The sequence below is a fragment of the Xiphophorus hellerii genome, chromosome 14 (assembly GCF_003331165.1).
Source record: "Xiphophorus hellerii strain 12219 chromosome 14, Xiphophorus_hellerii-4.1, whole genome shotgun sequence".
In the NCBI taxonomy this organism is placed as follows: Eukaryota; Metazoa; Chordata; class Actinopteri; order Cyprinodontiformes; family Poeciliidae; genus Xiphophorus; species Xiphophorus hellerii.
The window spans coordinates 25271435-25290034 of record NC_045685.1 but is presented as its reverse complement, the minus strand read 5'-3'; the positions used below and the strand labels follow the sequence as shown (position 1 = coordinate 25290034).

At 37.7% G+C, this 18600-nt stretch overlaps 2 protein-coding genes across 3 annotated transcripts; both read left to right on the top strand.

Moving 5' to 3' along the window:
* Positions 1-8: 8 nt before the first annotated feature.
* LOC116733342 (transmembrane protein 184C-like) lies at positions 9-6728 on the top strand. Its single transcript, XM_032584155.1, has 12 exons — positions 9-285; positions 1383-1545; positions 1636-1766; positions 2709-2745; positions 3547-3752; positions 3840-3914; positions 4735-4828; positions 4932-5044; positions 5123-5222; positions 5694-5771; positions 5880-5973; positions 6191-6728. The coding sequence occupies exons 2-12, from the start codon at positions 1429-1431 to the stop codon at positions 6457-6459; spliced, it is 1314 nt and encodes a 437-aa protein (XP_032440046.1). The 5' UTR covers positions 9-285; positions 1383-1428; the 3' UTR covers positions 6460-6728.
* Positions 6729-7999: 1271 nt separating this feature from the next.
* Positions 8000-18327, top strand: LOC116733317 (protein NLRC3-like). Of its 2 annotated transcripts, XM_032584123.1 has the most exons (10): positions 8005-8162; positions 9446-9509; positions 9928-10029; positions 10381-10485; positions 11498-11664; positions 11815-13600; positions 14895-15068; positions 15267-15425; positions 15501-15547; positions 15845-18327. In XM_032584123.1, exons 2-10 carry the CDS (start codon positions 9460-9462, stop codon positions 16369-16371), a joined length of 3117 nt encoding a protein of 1038 aa, XP_032440014.1. In that variant the 5' UTR covers positions 8005-8162; positions 9446-9459; the 3' UTR covers positions 16372-18327. The 2 variants fall into 2 exon arrangements, with proteins under 2 accessions (XP_032440015.1, XP_032440014.1); XM_032584124.1 differs by lacking the exon at positions 9928-10029 and having other exon boundaries at positions 8000-8162.
* The last annotated feature ends 273 nt before the right edge of the window (positions 18328-18600 follow it).

The following is an 18600-nucleotide window of genomic DNA, read 5'->3' as shown; positions in this document are numbered from 1 at the left end:
TTCCCGTCCTCCACCCACCATGTGACCGACGGGCAGACCGGAGCTGCCGCTGCTTCCTCCGGTGACGTCGGGCCGTAAAGGCGGCAGACAGGAGCGGATCGGCGGGGCACAGCTGCTGAGCCGACGGCCCGTTGTGTGGATTAATCGATCACTGATCAGAGCGGGGCTGATTGACGGACTGCCGAGCGGCGGTTTAGCGGTTTAGCGGTTTCGGATGGAGGGGGGATGCGTTGCCTAGAAACAGAGACAGGACTGAGGGTGGAAACAGGCCGAGCGTCACTGCAAGTAAACACCTTCAGCTGCACCAACATCTCCAAGCTTTGACCTGTTTAAAATGATAAATGTTTTCATTTTAGTCAAAACCAAACACGTTTTTAATGCTAATGGCTGAAATATGACGTCAGAAATGGGAAACGTTAGAAACGGTAATGTTGGTTTATGACTGATGGTCCAATTGATCCAACGTGGCGCCAGAGAAAAACAACCATTTTTAGAGACGCTGCGACCCAAAAGTCTCAATCCAGTTTTATTTTTTCTAATATTTCCTAACAGTTTCATCCGACTGAATGAAGATTGAGATTTAAAAAGCTGCAAAAACTCACCAACAGTTTGGTTGTGGTTGAATATGAAAAAAATAAAATAAAATAAACTCAACATTGGATAAATTTCATTCAGTTCAGAAACTAAACCTTCTATTCTGGGATATTTAGCTTAATATTAAAAACTTATTCAAACATAATTTGAGTGGTGATTCATTAATCTGCTGGATGCAGATGATTTTAACATGAACGTCCCACAAATTTATGGTTTTATATTCATACTGGAATGTTTAAATAACACATAAAACTTGACTTGTGTTAAGTGGCTACAGACTTTTACTTGCACTTTATTTGAGTGGTAATTTATTAACCTATATGCAGATTTTGTGTCATTTATGTAAATTCCAGAAATGTGGGTTTTTGGACTCATCCTGGAATATTTTAATAACAAGAAAAACTTGACTTTATTTCATAGGTTAGTTCTGCTGCTAAACTCTTTTACTGAAATGTGAATCCATCCCTTATTTCTCTGTTGTAATTTAGCCAGACTCTTGTAGCCTAACCTCCAGGCTTTATGAAAATATTTTCTTTTAACTTTGGATCTTGTTTTGACTCAATTTAATTCGAATTATGCCATTTTTAATTGCAGAAAACAAAACAAGTTCAAAAGTAAACAAAAATAACCTTAAATAAATATATCTGACCATTGTTGTTGTATCTATTTTTGTAAGTTTAGGTGTACATAATTACAACAATAATCTCGTACATTATAATAATAATAATAATAATTTCTAATTAAGTTAAATTACAGTCCAGCTCTAAAGTTCTGTCTTTGTCTTTAAGGTTTAGGATGAGCCTGTAAGTCCTCGCTCAGGGAAAAGCAGCCGTCATGCCGTGTACCTGTGCAGAGTGGAGGAGGTGGATCCGTCCGCTGGTTCTGGTTCTGTACGCCCTCCTGCTGGTGGCCGTGGTGCCGCTGTGCGTCTGGGAGCTCCTGAAGGACAAGGTGACCTCCTGCTGACTCACCTGGACTCCGGTCTGAGCCTCATCCGGTCCAAACGTCTTGACCCAAAGAGGTTCTGCTCTGTCTGCGCAGGTCGGGACTCACAGCAAAGCCTGGTTCATAGCCGGAGTGTTCGTGTTCCTCACAATCCCCGTTTCCCTGTGGGGGATCCTGCAGCACATGGTGCACTACACCCAGCCGGAGCTGCAGAAACCCATCATCAGGTGGAAAATAAACACGATCAACACGATTCAAAAAGTTTTAACTCCAACATTCTTAGCGAACTGCACTGAATCAGAAAAACTTTCTAAACCTAAAAAATCAGACAATTTTTAGATGTTTGTGCTGCAGTGGAGGAAAAATAAGACAATAAGAGGGGAGCATGGGCGGATTCAGGGGTGGGCTGATGGGGGACACTGACCCCTGCAAAAATTAAATCAACCTTTTATTTCAAATAAGCTTTTGATGACTCAGTTGTTTACAGATGAATGAAAACAACATATATTTTCTGCTACAGAAAGCAGCAACGTTTGAAGCATGGGCGGATTCAGGGGTGGGCTCATGGGGGGCAGGCCCCTTCAGAAATCTGATTTATTCTTTAGGTTCATCCATCAAGTTACAACCAGCTAAACTTTTTAGTGATGAATAAAAGCAGGAAAACTTTGGCAAGGATTCAAATTTCAGTTGTGACTGCATGTTAGAGAGGAGCAGCCATATTTATCTAGTTGTGGTTTGAATAAAAGTGTGAATATATCACATTTTATCTCTTAGTTATGATGAGTTTCTGCTTACAGTTCATGAAAACATGAAATTTAAAATTTGAATATTACATCAGACCCATAAAAATATTGATTACATGCTTAATAGTTGTTAATTTTTTAAAAGACACTTTTAATCTGACAAACGACACCAATCAGGATGCACATTCAAATTTATATGTAATTTTAACTACATGTTGTAATTTGTGTTGGTAAATTATTTTCATGCACTTTGATCCAAAAGAGGAATAATCAAAAATTGACAGTTTTAGGGAAGAAAACGCAGATAATAACGACATGCAGGAAGTTTCTGAAACTTTCAGATTTTTCACAGAAAGAAAAATAAAGTGCATGAAAATTCAGAGCTGACAGAAACACTTAAATCTTCTGGGTTGTTTGGTCTTGCAGGATCCTGTGGATGGTGCCCATCTACAGTCTGGACAGCGTGAGTCAATAATGAGACCATAATGAGACACTGTAAAACATTTAAAGGTGATTTAACTTGAACTTCCACCTGCTGCCATGAAAATGCAACTTAAGTCGACAAGAAAATAGTTTTAGTTTAAACTCAGAAATTAAAGTTCATGAAGTTGATTTAACAACAAGAGACAAGTTGTCTAAACATTGTTTTTTAACTTCATTAATGTTCAATAGTGAGTTTTAACTTAAAGCTGCAATTTAAACCAATAATTATTCCACAATATACAAGAAGAAACTGTCCTCACCCGGTTAAAGAGCCACATCTCTCTATTATTTTACTCATAATATCAAGTTAAAATAACTACATATTTTAATTTAGAATAATTTAAATTCTTGTTTCAAATCACATGAACAAAATTTCTGATCTGAGAATAATTTTTATTAATCACAATGAATTCAGCTCAACAACATTTAGTGAGAACAGGACATAAAAATAAAACAGATCAATGTAACGCACTAAAACATGCCGCTAAGCATTCTGGGAAATAGTTCCCACTCCCGTCTTTTTCTTCTTTCAGTTTTTTTAAGTGTTAACCTAAAAACTCTAGTTTATTAAATCGTTGGAGGTTTGACAAAATTAATAAATTAGTTTATCTTTAACAAAGTCTCACATTTAGATTCAAAATCTAAAACCTATTTGACTTAAAGAGTAGAAAATAGTAAACACAACTGAATGCAGCTCAAATGTTTTACAGTGTGGCAGCGTTGTAGCTCCATTCCTCACGTGATTCAGACCTTCCTCTCTCCTCTTCCTCGCTGCGCCCAGTGGCTGGCCCTGCGCTACCCCAGCCTGGCCATCTACGTGGACACGTGCAGGGAATGCTACGAGGCCTTCGTCATCTACAACTTCCTGGTGTTCCTGCTCAACTTCCTGAGCAACCAGTACCCGAGCCTGGTGCTGATGCTGGAGGTGCAGCAGCAGCAGCCGCACCTGCCGCCGCTCTGCTGCTGCCCGCCGTGGCCCATGGGAGAGTAAGACGCGCCGCGCCGCGCCGCGCCGCGCCGCATGGTGAGCCGGTGGAGACGAAGGGTTTTATGTTTGATTTCTTTCTCTGACAGGGTGCTGCTGTTCCGGTGCAAACTGGGAGTCCTGCAGTACACTGTGGTCCGACCCGTTACCACGGTGATAGCGCTGTAAGTCTCCTTATTTCTTAAAAGTATTTTCCTTCCTGCACATTATAAATCATTCAATCAGCAGTTCTCTGGTTTTTCTAAAGGTTCTTTAAAGCAGATCAGTTTTACAAAATTAAACATTTTTAATGTTTTTATTCGTCCATTTTTGTCTCAACTGCTTTAAAAAAAAACACCTGGTCACATTTTGGCAGTAAGTTAACGTTTTTCGGTGTCTGGAAAATGAGCCGTTTCAAAAACCTCCAGAATGTAACGTCAGACTGCAACCCCAGCCGAGTCCAGTCCTGTTACCTAGCAACCCCAAACTGAGCTCCAGCACCTTTGGTCAGCTGGTTTTACCACTCTATACGGTGTATAATGGCTGCTGGGAAAGACAACCGTTTTGTTGTTGACTCACCATCCAGAAACCACTCGCCGCATTCTTGTTGGTTGTGCAGGAGGCTCCACTTCTGCTTTTCAAAGATGTACGGTTGTATGTCTGTTTGCAGTTATTTTCACGTGCGACTGAAGACGTTGAGTTTAAGTTGAGCTTATTTGGATTTAAAGTGACAGAGACCCTAAAATAGCTAAAATAGGCAGAACTGACTAGACTAAACCTCAATTATCTAAGAATGATTTTGTGGAAAAAATGTAATGAACATGTTTGGAATAGGCCATAACTCTATTCTTGTCTGTTCAAAGAAGCATAGCAGGTCACTTTTAAAGTTATTTTAAGCTTTAGTTGCTGTACTTCTCATTTTCATTCCAGTTATGATATTTTTAGCTGCAGTTTTCAGCTCGTCAGAGTATTTTTGATGCTGAGTGGATCTTTTTGTTTCTGCAGCATCTGCCAGCTCTGTGGCGTTTATGATGAAGCCAACTTCAGCTTCAGAAACGCCTGGTCCTACCTGGTTATAGTCAACAACATTTCCCAGCTGGTAAACAAACATCAACACAACACAGACAGATAAAAATGAAAACATGATCCGTAAACGTTGGTCCAGTTGTTCTCCTCTCTGGTTCATGTCTCTGTGGGTCCAGTTCGCCATGTACTGCCTGGTTCTGCTGTACAAAGCCCTCAGAGACGAGCTGACTCCCATCAGGCCTGTGGGGAAGTTTCTCTGCGTCAAACTGGTGGTGTTTGTCTCGTTCTGGTAAGGCTGGAGGCCGGAGTCCATTAGTGTCTCGTTCTGTTTTAGATGAAACGGTGAGAGCTGCTGGTTTCCCTGCAGGCAGGCGGTTTTTATAGCGTTCCTGGTGAAAGTGGGAGTGATTTCTGACAAACACACCTGGGACTGGGACAGCGTGGAGGCCGTAGCCACTGGACTGCAGGTCAGGACATATTTTAAGACTTTTTTTAAAGACTTGCTGGGTTTCCATTACAAATGTGCACAAAATTTTGTTGATATTCAGCTAATGTCGAAAAAACCTCAACAATTTCACAATTGTGATGTTTCCATTAAATATGAAATGCAATTAAAATCACACATGAATAAGTTTGTTCATGCTGGAAGTTATTAAAAAACATTCAGCGCCATCATTCTCCAACCACTTCCTGTCGTCTTCTTTGTTGTTTCCGCCAGTAGTAACTTCTGGTTGTTGATCACATGACTGGTGTGACGAGAAAAAAACGTTTTTCTGTTGCAGTTTTGTGAAATTCACTAATTTAATTTAAAAAAAAAAAAAATCACTGCATCCTATCGCAAAAAGTTTTTATCAAAAAATGTGAGTTTTTTCACAAAGCTACAATTTTTTTTATCTCTAAAACTGATTTATTGATTTATTGTCTGATTGATTTCACAGGATTTTATCATCTGCATAGAAATGTTCCTTGCTGCTATCGCTCACCACTACACCTTCACCTACAAACCCTACGTCCAGGTAACCATCCATCCATCCATCCATCCATCCATCTATCCATCCATCCATCCATCCATCCATCCATCCATCCATCCATCCATCCATCCGTTTCTTTCTGTTGTCCTGCAGGAAGCAGAGGAGGGTTCGTGCTTCGACAGCTTTTTGGCCATGTGGGATTTCTCAGACATCAGAGCTGATGTAACTGAGCAGGTCCGCCATGTTGGTGAGCATCGTTAGCAGATTTCATTTGTCTCCATTTATTTTTCACATAAAATATAACATCACTACATAGCACAGCTTTTTATCTTTTCCAGAACTTAAAAGTCCCTTTTGATGCTCTCCATGTTATCGGCGTTTCTTCATTTCAGAAACAGAAACAAATCTATAAGTGAAATTATCTACCAATGAAATTAATGATGATAATGTTTCACTGCCTTCAGGTCGTACTTTCCTGGGTCGTCCCAACAAGATGTACTTCGGCGCAGCGGCTCGACCCGAGCACACTGAGCACACCGGCCTGCTGAACTCCACCTCCCAGGATCCCGTCGTCGCCGCGGCGACCTCCATGCCCTCCTCCCCGTCTTCAGTGGGGCGGTACCAGGGCCTGGGCCACACCACCGCCCCTCACTCCATCTCCGCCCCGGCAGGTTTCACGTCTTCGTCCTGGGAGGACGACAGCGACGGCACGCCTCCGCAGCCGGGACAATAACAGAGATTAATCTCTAAATCTATGATAGAAAACTGAAACAGAGCGAATCCACTCTGAGGTCAAAGCCATGTTTGTTCAGAAGCTGGTATTATTTTGAGGTGAAGATGTAAATGTTTATAATCTGTATTTTGCTGTAGTTTTGATAAATGTGTGATGGTTGGAGGAGGGAAGCCGCGTGTCGTTTCAGTTTTGTGCTTCATAATGTTGAAGTCCTTCAGAAAGTTTTAACTGTTTGTTCCAACTCAAATAAAATCATAAAAACACCTGAATTAACACAAACTGGTTCTATCATTAAAAGGCTCCACCGTCTACTATTCTGTAATATTTTCAAACATTCCCACCAGTTTTGTAGGAACTATTTACATTTATCTGAGTAACTTTTATGAAAAAATGTATTTTTACTACACTGTGCTTTTTACTTGAGTAATTTTATTAAGAAGTATTTCTACTAAATTTCTGGATTTTCTACCCACTGAATGAAAAAACATGTTTTAATCAAAAACTCACCAGACACAGAAACACCTGCAGCTTTTATTAAAGTTTCAAAACTTTTTTTTATTGAAAGAAACTGATTTGTAAAAATTTTCTTTGGCCTGATTTTGTTATTTTTTTTGTTAGTTATATGAACTATTGTCATTTTTGTCCTTAAAATACTAACATTTACATGTAACTTTATATTTTGGTACATCTGATTATATAATTTTTAAATATTAAATGATTGATAATTTGATCAGTTACTCAATACTTGAGTAGACTTTTACCAAATACTTTTTACTCTTAATTGAGTAAAAATATGTTGAAGTACTTTTATTCTGTTCACCTCTGACTCTGACTTTAGATGATGGATGTAAGGTGTTAAATAAACTTCTGTTCCTGCAGATTTAATAATTAAATTCTACTTTTTGTCCACTAGATGGCAGTCAGGCATCTAGTGGAGAAATAACTGTTTTAAAATTATGTAAAACAATACATAAAACAAGCATAAAATTAAATTGCCAATGTGAGAAATGGAATAAAACAAATCTTCCTAGTAAAAAAAAAAATAGCAAGACTTTAATCTGCCTGCAGATGATCATATTATGAAAGAAAAACAGTTGTTTTCATGAAAAGTCCTGTTATTATCTTGCAAATATTTACTTATTCGTGATTATTCTTTTATGAACAGAACCTTCATCTAAAAATCAAACAATTTTTTCCTGCAGTTTTTAGTTTTAACCGTCATGCTCTGTGAACTTTAGAGGAAATTACTTTTTCTGTAATCAAATAGAAAGTGACAGAAAACAGAAAAATCCCCTGCTTAGCGCAGAATAAGCCCTGCAGCACATAATCTGTCTATTATTAATACCTTTTATTACAAAAGCTTAGCAGAAAATCTGCAGATACACAAATTCACTTCCTGATTAACTCCATTAACTTTTGCCTTCATGTCTACAAACTGTCATTTTGGACGAACCATGAATCCGTTTCTGCATATTTACATCAGGGAACATAAAAATTCACATCGTCTGTATTAGTAATATGTTGTTATGACTTCAATGGGATTCAGTTCTGTTCTGACGAAACCGGAAGTAAAAGATTAGAACAGACGCGGACAATATTGCAGGTACTTTCCGAAACGTCGCAATAAAGCCGAGCTGTTTGGACGGGTTCCGAGGACAATCACAGTCCAAAGGTGGATGAAAGGTAACCTGAGGAACCTGAATGTGAGTTTCTGCATGTTTTGTTCTTGTTGCTCATGTCGGACTCGCATATGTTCTCACATGTTGTCTGCTCTGCAGCAGACATTTTGTTTTAACTGCGCAGATACTAAAACTGGACTTTACACAAAGACTTCTGCTGGTACTGAACAGAATCAAACCCGAAACTGTTTTGAAGTTGTATTTTCGTTCAGCAGCCATATTGATTTTCAAACGCGCGTCTCAATATGTTTTTTTTAAAAATTATTTATTTATTTATTTATTATTTTACTTTTTGTTTTGTTTTGATTTTTTACGTATTCATAATCAAAAACCTGGTGAAAAATGAGCGGAAACTGGAGCAACTTTACAGTATTTAGAAATGTTGCTCCAGCATCATTAGGTTTTAATGATCCATTTTAAATACATTTTAAAATGGATCATGGATTTTTAACATTTAAACATCTGTTAGGTTATTTCCTGGAATAATGTTATTTTAACACTTTGTTCACTTATCTGATTAAATACAGTGAGGAGACTGAACTTTAATACACGGAGCTCTTTTGTTTACGCGTGGCCTGAGCGCTGCTTATGAGTTATATGGCAAGCCGTTAATATAAAAAATAATACGTATAATAACACGTTTCAATAATCCATAAATAACAAGATGCATTGTTTCTTCAGCTGCGTGGTGAATACAAAAAAGCTCCGCGACGTAATTTCCGTCGTGCGCTCAGTTTAACACTAAAGTTTGCTGACATTAAACTCACTCTGATATTTTCAGAAAATAATACAGTAGATTTAACACCAAAAATGATTATTTAAATAGGTAATGGCATTTTATTACACATGCACCACCGGCAGATTTACTTTTACTTTTACTTTGCTTTAGCTGATGCTTAGATAGTTTTATTTTTAAAATAAGAAAATGTGAATTTTCAAGCTGCTGACTAGCTAATTATAAGCTTGTAGTTCCTCTTAAATAACAGCAAAAACTTTTAACATGAATAAAAAAATATCACATAGCATGTTATGTCAATATTTAAACATGTTCATCCTTCCTTTTTGTTAGTATCACCAGTGAACAATGAAATGTAAAGAACAGCCATTTAAATAAACCCGGGATGAAACGTCTGGGCACCAGCGGACACTAATCTTATGTTTTTATATTTTTACATGTTTTGAGGATCAATGTCTATAACTTAGATCTCGTCAGCTTGACTTCTGAATACAAATGAAATCACTGAACCTAAATAAAAACTACAACTGATTTATTTTGCTTGGATGTTTTATTTTTCTCTTCATTTTAGCTGCTGCAGCAGAAATGGCTGAAAGGAAAAAGAGGCGGCGGTCACTCAATGAGTCGCCACACTGGTAATGCTATTATTAACCTTTTAGTTTGTTGCTTTTTGCCTCATTTTGGACTGTTTATCTGTCAAATATTAAGATCAGAAGATCAATAAAAACAAACAAAAAAGCTACGTATTTAGTCACAAACAAAAGCTAGGATTATAAAATCTTAAAAATCTTCTTAAAATCGATACAACCATTAAAAAACTGTAGAATTGTTAACACAAATCCTTTTAGCCCTTTTGCTTTTGTTGGCTTATGAGGTTTGTCATGATTTTAAATGTTGGAGTTGTATTTTCATTTTTTGTCTTTGCCTCTTATCCTGGAAAATATTAATTAAATTTGTATATAACTGGAGATATAATAGTCCCTGTATTTACCTTTCCTGTTGAGATGTGGCAATATAGAAATAATGTTTGATTTTAAAAAAATCTGTTTGTAGTTCACCGCTAAGAACTGAATCTTCAGTTGCCAGCTCTGTGTCGGTGAAGAGCGAATCATCCAAGATTGAACCACCATTTTTTAGTGATGAACCAGCTTCAAGGTAAATCTGCTTCTTTTTTTATCATGCTTAAAAAAGAAATACCTGAATGTACTTTAGAAACATCATATGTTGTTTTTCGTATTAGAAGGATTTGCTTCTATGGGACACTGTAAAATGTATTTTCTTTATTACAGTTAAAGCTATTTGCTGACTTGAAACCTGTCAATTATAAAACTGTATCAAATAATGTAAACATTGCTTCAGTATTTCTGTAAATCATCAGAGGTAAGTGGATTCATGCAAAACAGAGTTTGTATATTTGTAACTTTATTTATATTTCTTTGTTGGGATGATGAACATAGAACATAATTAACATATTAGTTTTAGTGAAAATACTTTTTTTGTTTGTAGTTCACAGTTGAGAAGAATCAGGCCTTCAACTCCAAGCAATGTGTCCATGAAGAGCGATAGGTCCAGGGATGAAATGCCTTTTTTTGCTCTTGAAACGCCTCCAAGGTAAATTATACCATTTAACATTGTTCTGAAAAAGTTTACACAAGATTTCTAAACTGTCATTATTTGCGGTTTGAGGTGGTGAGGATTGACCCAGGCTGTGGTGTGAAAAATTATGATTTAATGATGATGATAAACAAGGAGTACAAAAGTCCAGGCAGCACAGGTGAGCAGACAGCTAGGAGCTCAGGTAGGGGTAGCAACTGGATAGAATACATGAATGGAGCAGAGTGACAAAGATAAGATACGACAAGGATCAGACAGGGAACAACAGACAGAGTTGGGTTTAAATACACAAGAGGAACCTGAGGGACAGTTGGGGACAATCAATGGGTGGACGGGACAATACAGAGACTCAATTAAGTGAAAACACAGAAACCTAAATCCTTACATAAACAAAGTATGTAAACTGGCAAACCTCTGCTGGAAAGCTGTGCTTTGATATGTGATTTATTAAATACAATATGTGATCTATTAAACCTTTTCTTTTTTTGTGAAAACAGATACTGGCTACACAGAAATTTCACTATTTTGGCACAAGCATCACCCTACTGTTAGTCAACCATTGAGTAAACTTCCCAACCTTCCTTACAGAACCTTTGATTTGTGAAAACATTTCTCCGTTTGTCTCATTTTTGTAAACTCATTTCCCAGCTGCTCCTCATCCGCCTGATTGTTCACTCCTGGTTCTCATCTGTCTTCCCTGCAGCTTTTAAGATATTCGGTTTCCCTCACTGCTTATTGGAGCGTCAATCAAGTTTCCTTTTCACCTTTTGTTTTCCTTCCTTTATGTTCATTTCTTCTGCACCTGTAAGTTTTCTTCACTCCCCTTTTTTAAATTAAAAAAATATTTTTTACAATACTCTCCCTGCCTTTTTTACATTTGTGTCCTCAAACAACACCAACATGATAATATTGTCTTGTCTCTTAAACTATATCTATTGATTTTTTAGTCCTTATTGTGACTGACATATTCCAAAACAGGAATTTTGATGTTTTGTTTGTCCTGTTTTAGCCAACCACTGCAGTGTGTAAAGTGCAACAAGGATTCAGCAGACCAAGTCCAAATGTATTGTGGATGCCGGTTTTGCAGAGATTGTGCTGTCTCAGAATCACACCAGTCTCCTTCAACAGTGGATACATGTTGTCCAAAATGTGGAAAGAAACCCAAAAGAACAGATGGTAATTTAAAAAAATTATTTCTATCACTTCTTACAGTTCATCACAACTTAAATGTACTGTTCTTAAGACGTTTTTCAAGCATAGGGAGAGTTAAAGCTTAATTTAATAACATGATATTTGACTTCACTACTGTGTGTTTGATTTTCACAGGAGACGAAGACATTTTAAAACTAAAGAAGAACCTTCAAAAAGCAATGCAAAATAAATTTTCAGCCACAGGTGAAGGTAATGGTGACCAACAAATTTCACTGAAAAGTATTTACACAATTCTCTACATCACCATTGGTGAGAATAAAGAACTTTCTGAAGAACATGAGTTTGGACACCTAAAAGGCCGTCTTCAAAAGCAGCCATCATCGGATTCCTCAGTGAACCTCACTGATATCTTTAAACCTTTGACGGACCAGGAGAACCCCAACAGAACAGTCATAACTAAGGGAATTGCGGGCATTGGAAAATCTTTTTCTGTGCAGAAGTTCATCCTCGACTGGGCTGAAGAGAAAGCAAACAAAGATGTTGATTTTGTTTTCTGTCTTACTTTCCGAGAGTTGAATCTGGTTACAAGAAAGAAAAGCCTCAATGAGTTGCTGGTAGAGTTTCATCCAGCGCTAAAACCTCTGAAAGATTCCTTGGCTTATGCCAAAGCGAAGATAATAGTGATCCTTGATGGTCTGGATGAAAGCAGACATTCACTGGACTTTGCGGACATGAAGACAGTGTCATCTCTAAGGGATGCAACATCTGTAGGTAACCTACTCGTAAACCTCATCAAAGGTAACCTTCTTCCTGATGCAAACATCTGGATAACGTCCCGTCCAGCAGCAGCCAATCAGATCCCTGCAGAGCACATCAACATGGTGACAGAAATAAGAGGATTCACAGATCCTCAGAAAGAGGAATATTTCAAAAGGAGATTCAGCGATGATCCGAGTCTTGCTGGGAGAATAACTAAACATATCCAGTCTTCACAAAGTCTTGACATCATGTGCCAGATTCCAATCTTCTGTTTTATTTCTGCTGTTTTATTCCAGGAGGTCTTTGGTGGAGAGCCAGACATTGAAATCCCTCAGACTCTGACAGAGATGATGGCACTGTTTGTTTTTGTTCAAACAAAACGCAGAAGCAGAAAATATGAAACAAAGAATCCACACAAAGGGAAGCTTCTACAGACACACAAAGAGTTTCTTCTAAAACTTGGGAAGCTGGCATTTAACCAGCTTCTGGAAAATAATTTAATCTTTTATGAGGAAGACCTGAGAGACAGCAATATCGACACTCAAGAAGCTTCTATCTACACTGAGTTTTGCAACACAGTTCTTAGAGAAGAAGAAATCTTCTACCAGAGAAAAATCCACTTCTTTGTGCATCTGACTCTCCAAGAGTTCTTTGCAGCTCTCTTTGTCTATGAATGTTTTGTAACCAAGCAAACCAAACAGCTTGGGAGCTTTCTTGATTTGGAGGACAAAGACCATGCTTTAGTTGATCTTGCAAAGAAGACAGTTGAAAAAGTCCTGCAGAAGAAGAATGGTCATTTAGATTTTTTCTTGCGATTCCTCCTTGGTCTCATGGTTGAACCCAACCGAAGAGCCCTTCAGGGAATGTTGACATCTGTGGACCCAAACGATGATACAGACAAGAAAGTCTTGACTTACCTGAGATCAATCCGAAGAAAGAACTTGTCTCCAGATAGCTGCATCAACATTTTCCAGGCCATGGTTGAGATGAGAGATAACAAAGTCAAAGATGAGATTCAAGAATATCTTAAAATGGATGGCCGTCCAAAAAAAGAGCTGATTCCCCTGCACTGCTCGGCCCTGGCCTACATGTTGCAAGTGTCCAAGAATGAACTTGAGGAGTTGGATTTAAAGAGTTACAACACAACAGATGAAGGCAGGAGGAGGCTCATTCCAGCAGTGAGAAGCAGTAAAAAGGCAGTGTGAGTCTCATTTTTCTATTTATAATAAAATAATCTGTTTTAAGATGTTTTGAATATAAATGAGTTTAGTTCAAAGGATAAAAGTATTCTTACAAAGATTGTAGGGATCTAATAAGATCTTGCCATACGAAAGTGCTGCTTCAAGAACAGTGAACCCTCGTTTATCGCGGCGTTACGTTCCAAAAAGAACCTGCGATAGGCGAAATCCGCGAAGGAGTAACCTTTATTTTATTTACAATTATTATACAATGAAATACTCCATAATACATTGAAACCAAAGAACAAAACCTTTTTACAGGCCCAAACATTTGTTTAACATATTAAAAGTACTGTTTAACCTTTTTTTTTTTTTTTACAAATAACTACTGTACTGTAAAATAATAATTTTAATACAAACTGAAGGCGGATTCCCGTGCCCGAATTGCGGAGATCAGCGCCGCCCCACCGTGACCTGAGTTATTGGATTAGAACGGGAGAAAATAAAAAATGATTATGAAAAAAAACAAAACAAAGTACAGTAGCACAAATAGTGACTCACATGTATTTCACTGCTCTTCTGACTGAGCCGCTGCAGCCTGACTCCGCTCTGTAACGGGTTTTTTTTTTTTTTTTCTTCTAAAGCCCGCGGTGCAGGTGTGTTTCTTCGAGAGAAGAACATAGTTATCGGTAGCTGTTGTTGCTCTTTTTTCTTCTGGGCAAAAAGATTCTTATAAACCGACATGCCACCATCGATTATGTTAAATTTGGCAAACTGTTTTACGTTTGTGTACATATTAAACCGCAATGTTGTTGACACATAGGTAGAGAAGAAGCGGAGAGACTGTTTAGCCAATCAGAATGCAGAACACAATGCACGATGCAAATCCGTGAAGCAGCGAGACGTGAAAGGTGAACCGGGATATAGCGACGGTTCACTGTACTTCATGGCCTGAAGAGATTATGCAGTCATTTGAATAGGCATGCTAGAATAGAGACACATCTAAAACATGCAGGACAGTAGTCCATGATTACGGACTCCTACCCTGTAGCATTGGGTCACAAAGGTCTGGTCACTGTGGAGACCTGGGAGAACAGAGATTCTCCAACAGGCACAACATTTTGTTAGTTTCTGTCTAATTTTGGTGAATTTATCTGAACTGTTGGCTGTTTACTGCTCTTAGATGACAGGAATGACATGACACGGTGTTCTGTTATATACGAAGAAATTGATCCATGTGTAGCACTGTCCCTGCTTTAGATTATGACCATATATATTTAAGCAACATTAAGTCTTACTTCTCTATACGCCTTGTAGGTTAAAAGACTGTAAAGTGACTGAAGAGTGGATTGACCATCTGGTCTTTGGCCTAAAGTTCCCATTTTCACCACTGCAAGATCTGGACCTGAGCAACAACGATCTGAAGGATTCAGGTGTGAAGATGCTGTGTGATGGACTGTCGAGTCCTGGCTGCAAACTCAAAATATTGAGGTAAGATTGATGTAAAACATACAGTATGTTCCCTATGCTGCTGTAATGGAATATAATGTAATTCATTCTTCAATGTCAAAACTTGAATCTGAAACAAATATAAGATGTAATCTTGATTACATTTATTTTACACAATATTGGTATTAAGGCTTTATGCAGATTAATCCAACAGTTGCTTCAACCTCTGTATTTTCTCAGGTTGTCTGGTTGCCTGATCACAGAGAAAGGATGTGAACATCTGGTCTCAGCGCTGAAGTCCAACCCGTCCCACCTGGTTGAACTGGACCTGAGCTACAACAATCCAGGAGAAACAGGAATTAAGCTTTTTTCTGAGCAACGTCAGATCAAGAAACTACAGTAATTACAATACTCTAGATTGTATTATAATCTTAAAGGCTTTTAATAGTTTCTAACTCTGGTTTCTCTTTAAAGTTTTGATCATCCTGGACCCCATCGGATGAAACCAGGATTTAAGAAGTGTAAGTAACTGACTCTTTGGTTGTTATTTTATTTCTGGTAATCAAACAAAGATAACATCAATGCCAAACTAGACTAAGAAACATAAAATAGCAAAACAGACTTGCACACTTACATTTCTGTAAAATTAATCTAGCAATATGTCTCAATTTAAATATTCAGGAATTAGAACAATAATTGCTACATTTCTGTCACAGTGTTAGGAAGGTACTTTACTCTCCTTCATGCCAGTCTTTCTCCTCAATAAGTCAGGGGTATGAGCTTTTGTATATTTGAACTACTAGTTTTTGTTTTTCCAGATGCCTGCAGAGTCACCCTGGACTCCAACACTGCACACAAGAAGCTGCTTCTCTCTGAAGGGGACAGAAAGGTGACCTGGGTGGAGAACGAGCAACCTTATCCTGACCACACAGAACGGTTTGATCAGTGTCTGCAGGTTCTGTGTGAACAGGGCCTGCAGGAGCGCTGCTACTTTGAGCTGGAGCTGGTGGAGCCCTGCACCATCGGCTTAACGTACAGGAGCATCGGCAGAAAAGGAGATGGAGAGGACTGCAAGTTGGGGCTGAATGATAAATCCTGGTGCAACATTTGTTCAGAGGAAGGTTGCTACGTTCAGCACAACAGTAACCGTGTTTTTGTCTCCGCTTTGCGCTGCTCTCGTATTGGAGTGTATCTGGATTGGGAAGCTGGCAGCATCTCTTTCTACAAAGTTTCTCATGACAACCTCACCCGTCTCCACACCTACAAAGATACATTCAGCGAACCTCTCTATCCTGCTGTTCAACTTTTTCCTCACTCTTCTGCCTTGTTTTGTCAGATAGAATAAGGTGCATCAAACAGCGTGGACTTTTGTCATCCAGTTTTTGGTAGAAAGAGAAAAGAGACAAATGGTAAATCATGCAAACAGAAATTACTGAGCTCATTTTATCGTGTGATTAATTCATTTATTGCTTTTTGCGACTGGCCTATGTAATGCAGAACATAGTTGATAATTAAAATGAAGTTTAGTTATCAGGTGTTTGAACCAGGATGGTTCTTTTATTGATTAAAATGACTAAATGGAAGATTTTCTTGTAAAATGTTTTGTCAAACATTTTTTGACTCTCATCCTGTCTGAGGTTTAGTTTGTGCTCTTTGATTAAATGTAAAATAGTATTATGATTGTTTTTTAGAACCAATCAGGTAAACATCAGTAAAACAGAACTTTGTTTTCTCTGTGAGTGTTTTGTAAATATTTTAATTGTTCTGGTAGATGATGAATCTAACATAAAATTAGTTTGTGTCATGTTCTGTGTTTTCTGTGTGTTTATTTAGAGTTCTCTGTGTCTCCGTGTTGTCCTGTTCTCCCCTCGATTACTCCCAGGTGTTTCTCGTTCCCTAATTACCCCGTGTGTATTTAGTGCCACCTGTGTCTCTGCGTCCTCGTCCATTGTGCGTTCAGTCCTTTGTGTTGCAGTCGTGTTTACAGTTGCTACCGGCGTCGAGCCCTGGCTTCTGCTCGGCCGTGCTTAATATAGTAGATTTTAATAATGAAACACTGTGTGTTTCATTATTAAAATCTACTATTCATCTTACCTGGGTCTACAGCGTCTGCCTCACCACCAAATCGTGACAGTTTGATGTCAGTGAGACATGTTGATCTCACTGTATATTCTTGCAATTTTATACAAGAAGTTAACTTGTATTAATTTGTCTTTATGCTATTCTTTATACTTCATAAATCTACAGTCACTAAATGTAGTTGAGCTATTATCAGCTGCTTCTTACATAATTAACCTTTACACTAGACCTTATAACAACAACAAAAAAAAGTTAATAACCAAATAAAAGCAATAAAATATGAAAATAAAATTTCGTCTTTCTCTGGATCACGGTGTCTGTGTACTATGACTATGTAATAAAATGTTAGCTACTACTGTACTACTGCTACTGTATTGGCTTAAAAATATGTTTTCTGTATGTTAAAATCTTGCTACAATTTCAGAATGTTTTCTGTGATGTTTTGAAATCTGTAAATAATTTTGGATTGGTTGGTTATGTACGGCTCCCCCTGAGGGACACGGAGGACGTTTTCTTTTTGTATTGCTTTCCCTTTCAGTAATAATGTATTTAGTGTTCGTTTTGCACCCTGAAGGCTTTTCTGCTGAAATTTAAAGTTGTTCTTTGTAATGTATGCTAATATCTCATTTATGAAATATATGAAGTTTTACATATTTTCCTTTAGGATACAAAAGCATCACAAATTAATATGCAAAAGCAAAACAGAACCAGGATTTTCCACCAATGATCTAAAATATAAACTTTATGTAAGAAAGAAAGAAAGAAAGAAAGAAAGAAGAGTTTCATACAAACTGCTGAGACGATTTTGTACTATTTTTACAGGGTAATTAACAAAGATCCATTTTTATGAGCAGTCCCATATCCTGCTGTTTATTTTTTGACCAAAAGATATTAAACAAATATTAATTGATCAATTTTAACCCTTGGTTTGCACCAAAAAAATAATAAATGCATTTTAACTGAGGATCTTCAAATACAGATAATACCCCTGTCACTGAATTATCACTGTATGCAATAATAGTCCAGGGTGTGTTTGCATAGTTCATGTGAAGGAAAGCAAGAAAAAAAACTCCTGTGTCCTCAGGGAGTTTTATATGCAAAACATTAAATAAAGCAGGTTAATAATTCTGAGACTGATTTTTTTTAAAAGTATTGCAACTGAAATGTTATTCATTAACAACTTTTATTGATAATAACATAATAAAAGTCTTTTCAACACTGAGATATTTATGTTTTCTCTATTACCGTGGCAACATGCTGCTCAGTAGCTTAGACATTATGGAGGCTAACAGGGAGGATAGGATTTCCACCAAGGGTGAGACTTACAAACACCTGAGAGACGAGGCACCGACCAGAAAGAGCTTTTTAATCTAACCTGTAAATACAGAACATTCAAACGCCACATACCAACTTTCTTGTCTTTTTGTATTTTTATTTGTTCAGTATTTGCTTAAATTTTGCATTTTGACCAATTTGTCTTTGAGTGAGTGAGATT

Bases quoted from the DNA above. Each gene is read 5' to 3' on its own strand.
- LOC116733342 (XM_032584155.1), top strand. From the start codon at position 1,429: ATGCCGTGTACCTGTGCAGAGTGGAGGAGGTGGATCCGTCCGCTGGTT. The intron at 5,772-5,879 runs GTAACCATCCAT...GTTGTCCTGCAG, and splicing joins CCTACAAACCCTACGTCCAG to GAAGCAGAGGAGGGTTCGTG. The intron at 5,974-6,190 runs GTGAGCATCGTT...CACTGCCTTCAG, and splicing joins TGAGCAGGTCCGCCATGTTG to GTCGTACTTTCCTGGGTCGT.
- LOC116733317 (XM_032584123.1), top strand. From the start codon at position 9,460: ATGGCTGAAAGGAAAAAGAGGCGGCGGTCACTCAATGAGTCGCCACAC. The intron at 15,426-15,500 runs GTAATTACAATA...TTCTCTTTAAAG, and splicing joins CGTCAGATCAAGAAACTACA to TTTTGATCATCCTGGACCCC. The intron at 15,548-15,844 runs GTAAGTAACTGA...TTGTTTTTCCAG, and splicing joins GAAACCAGGATTTAAGAAGT to ATGCCTGCAGAGTCACCCTG.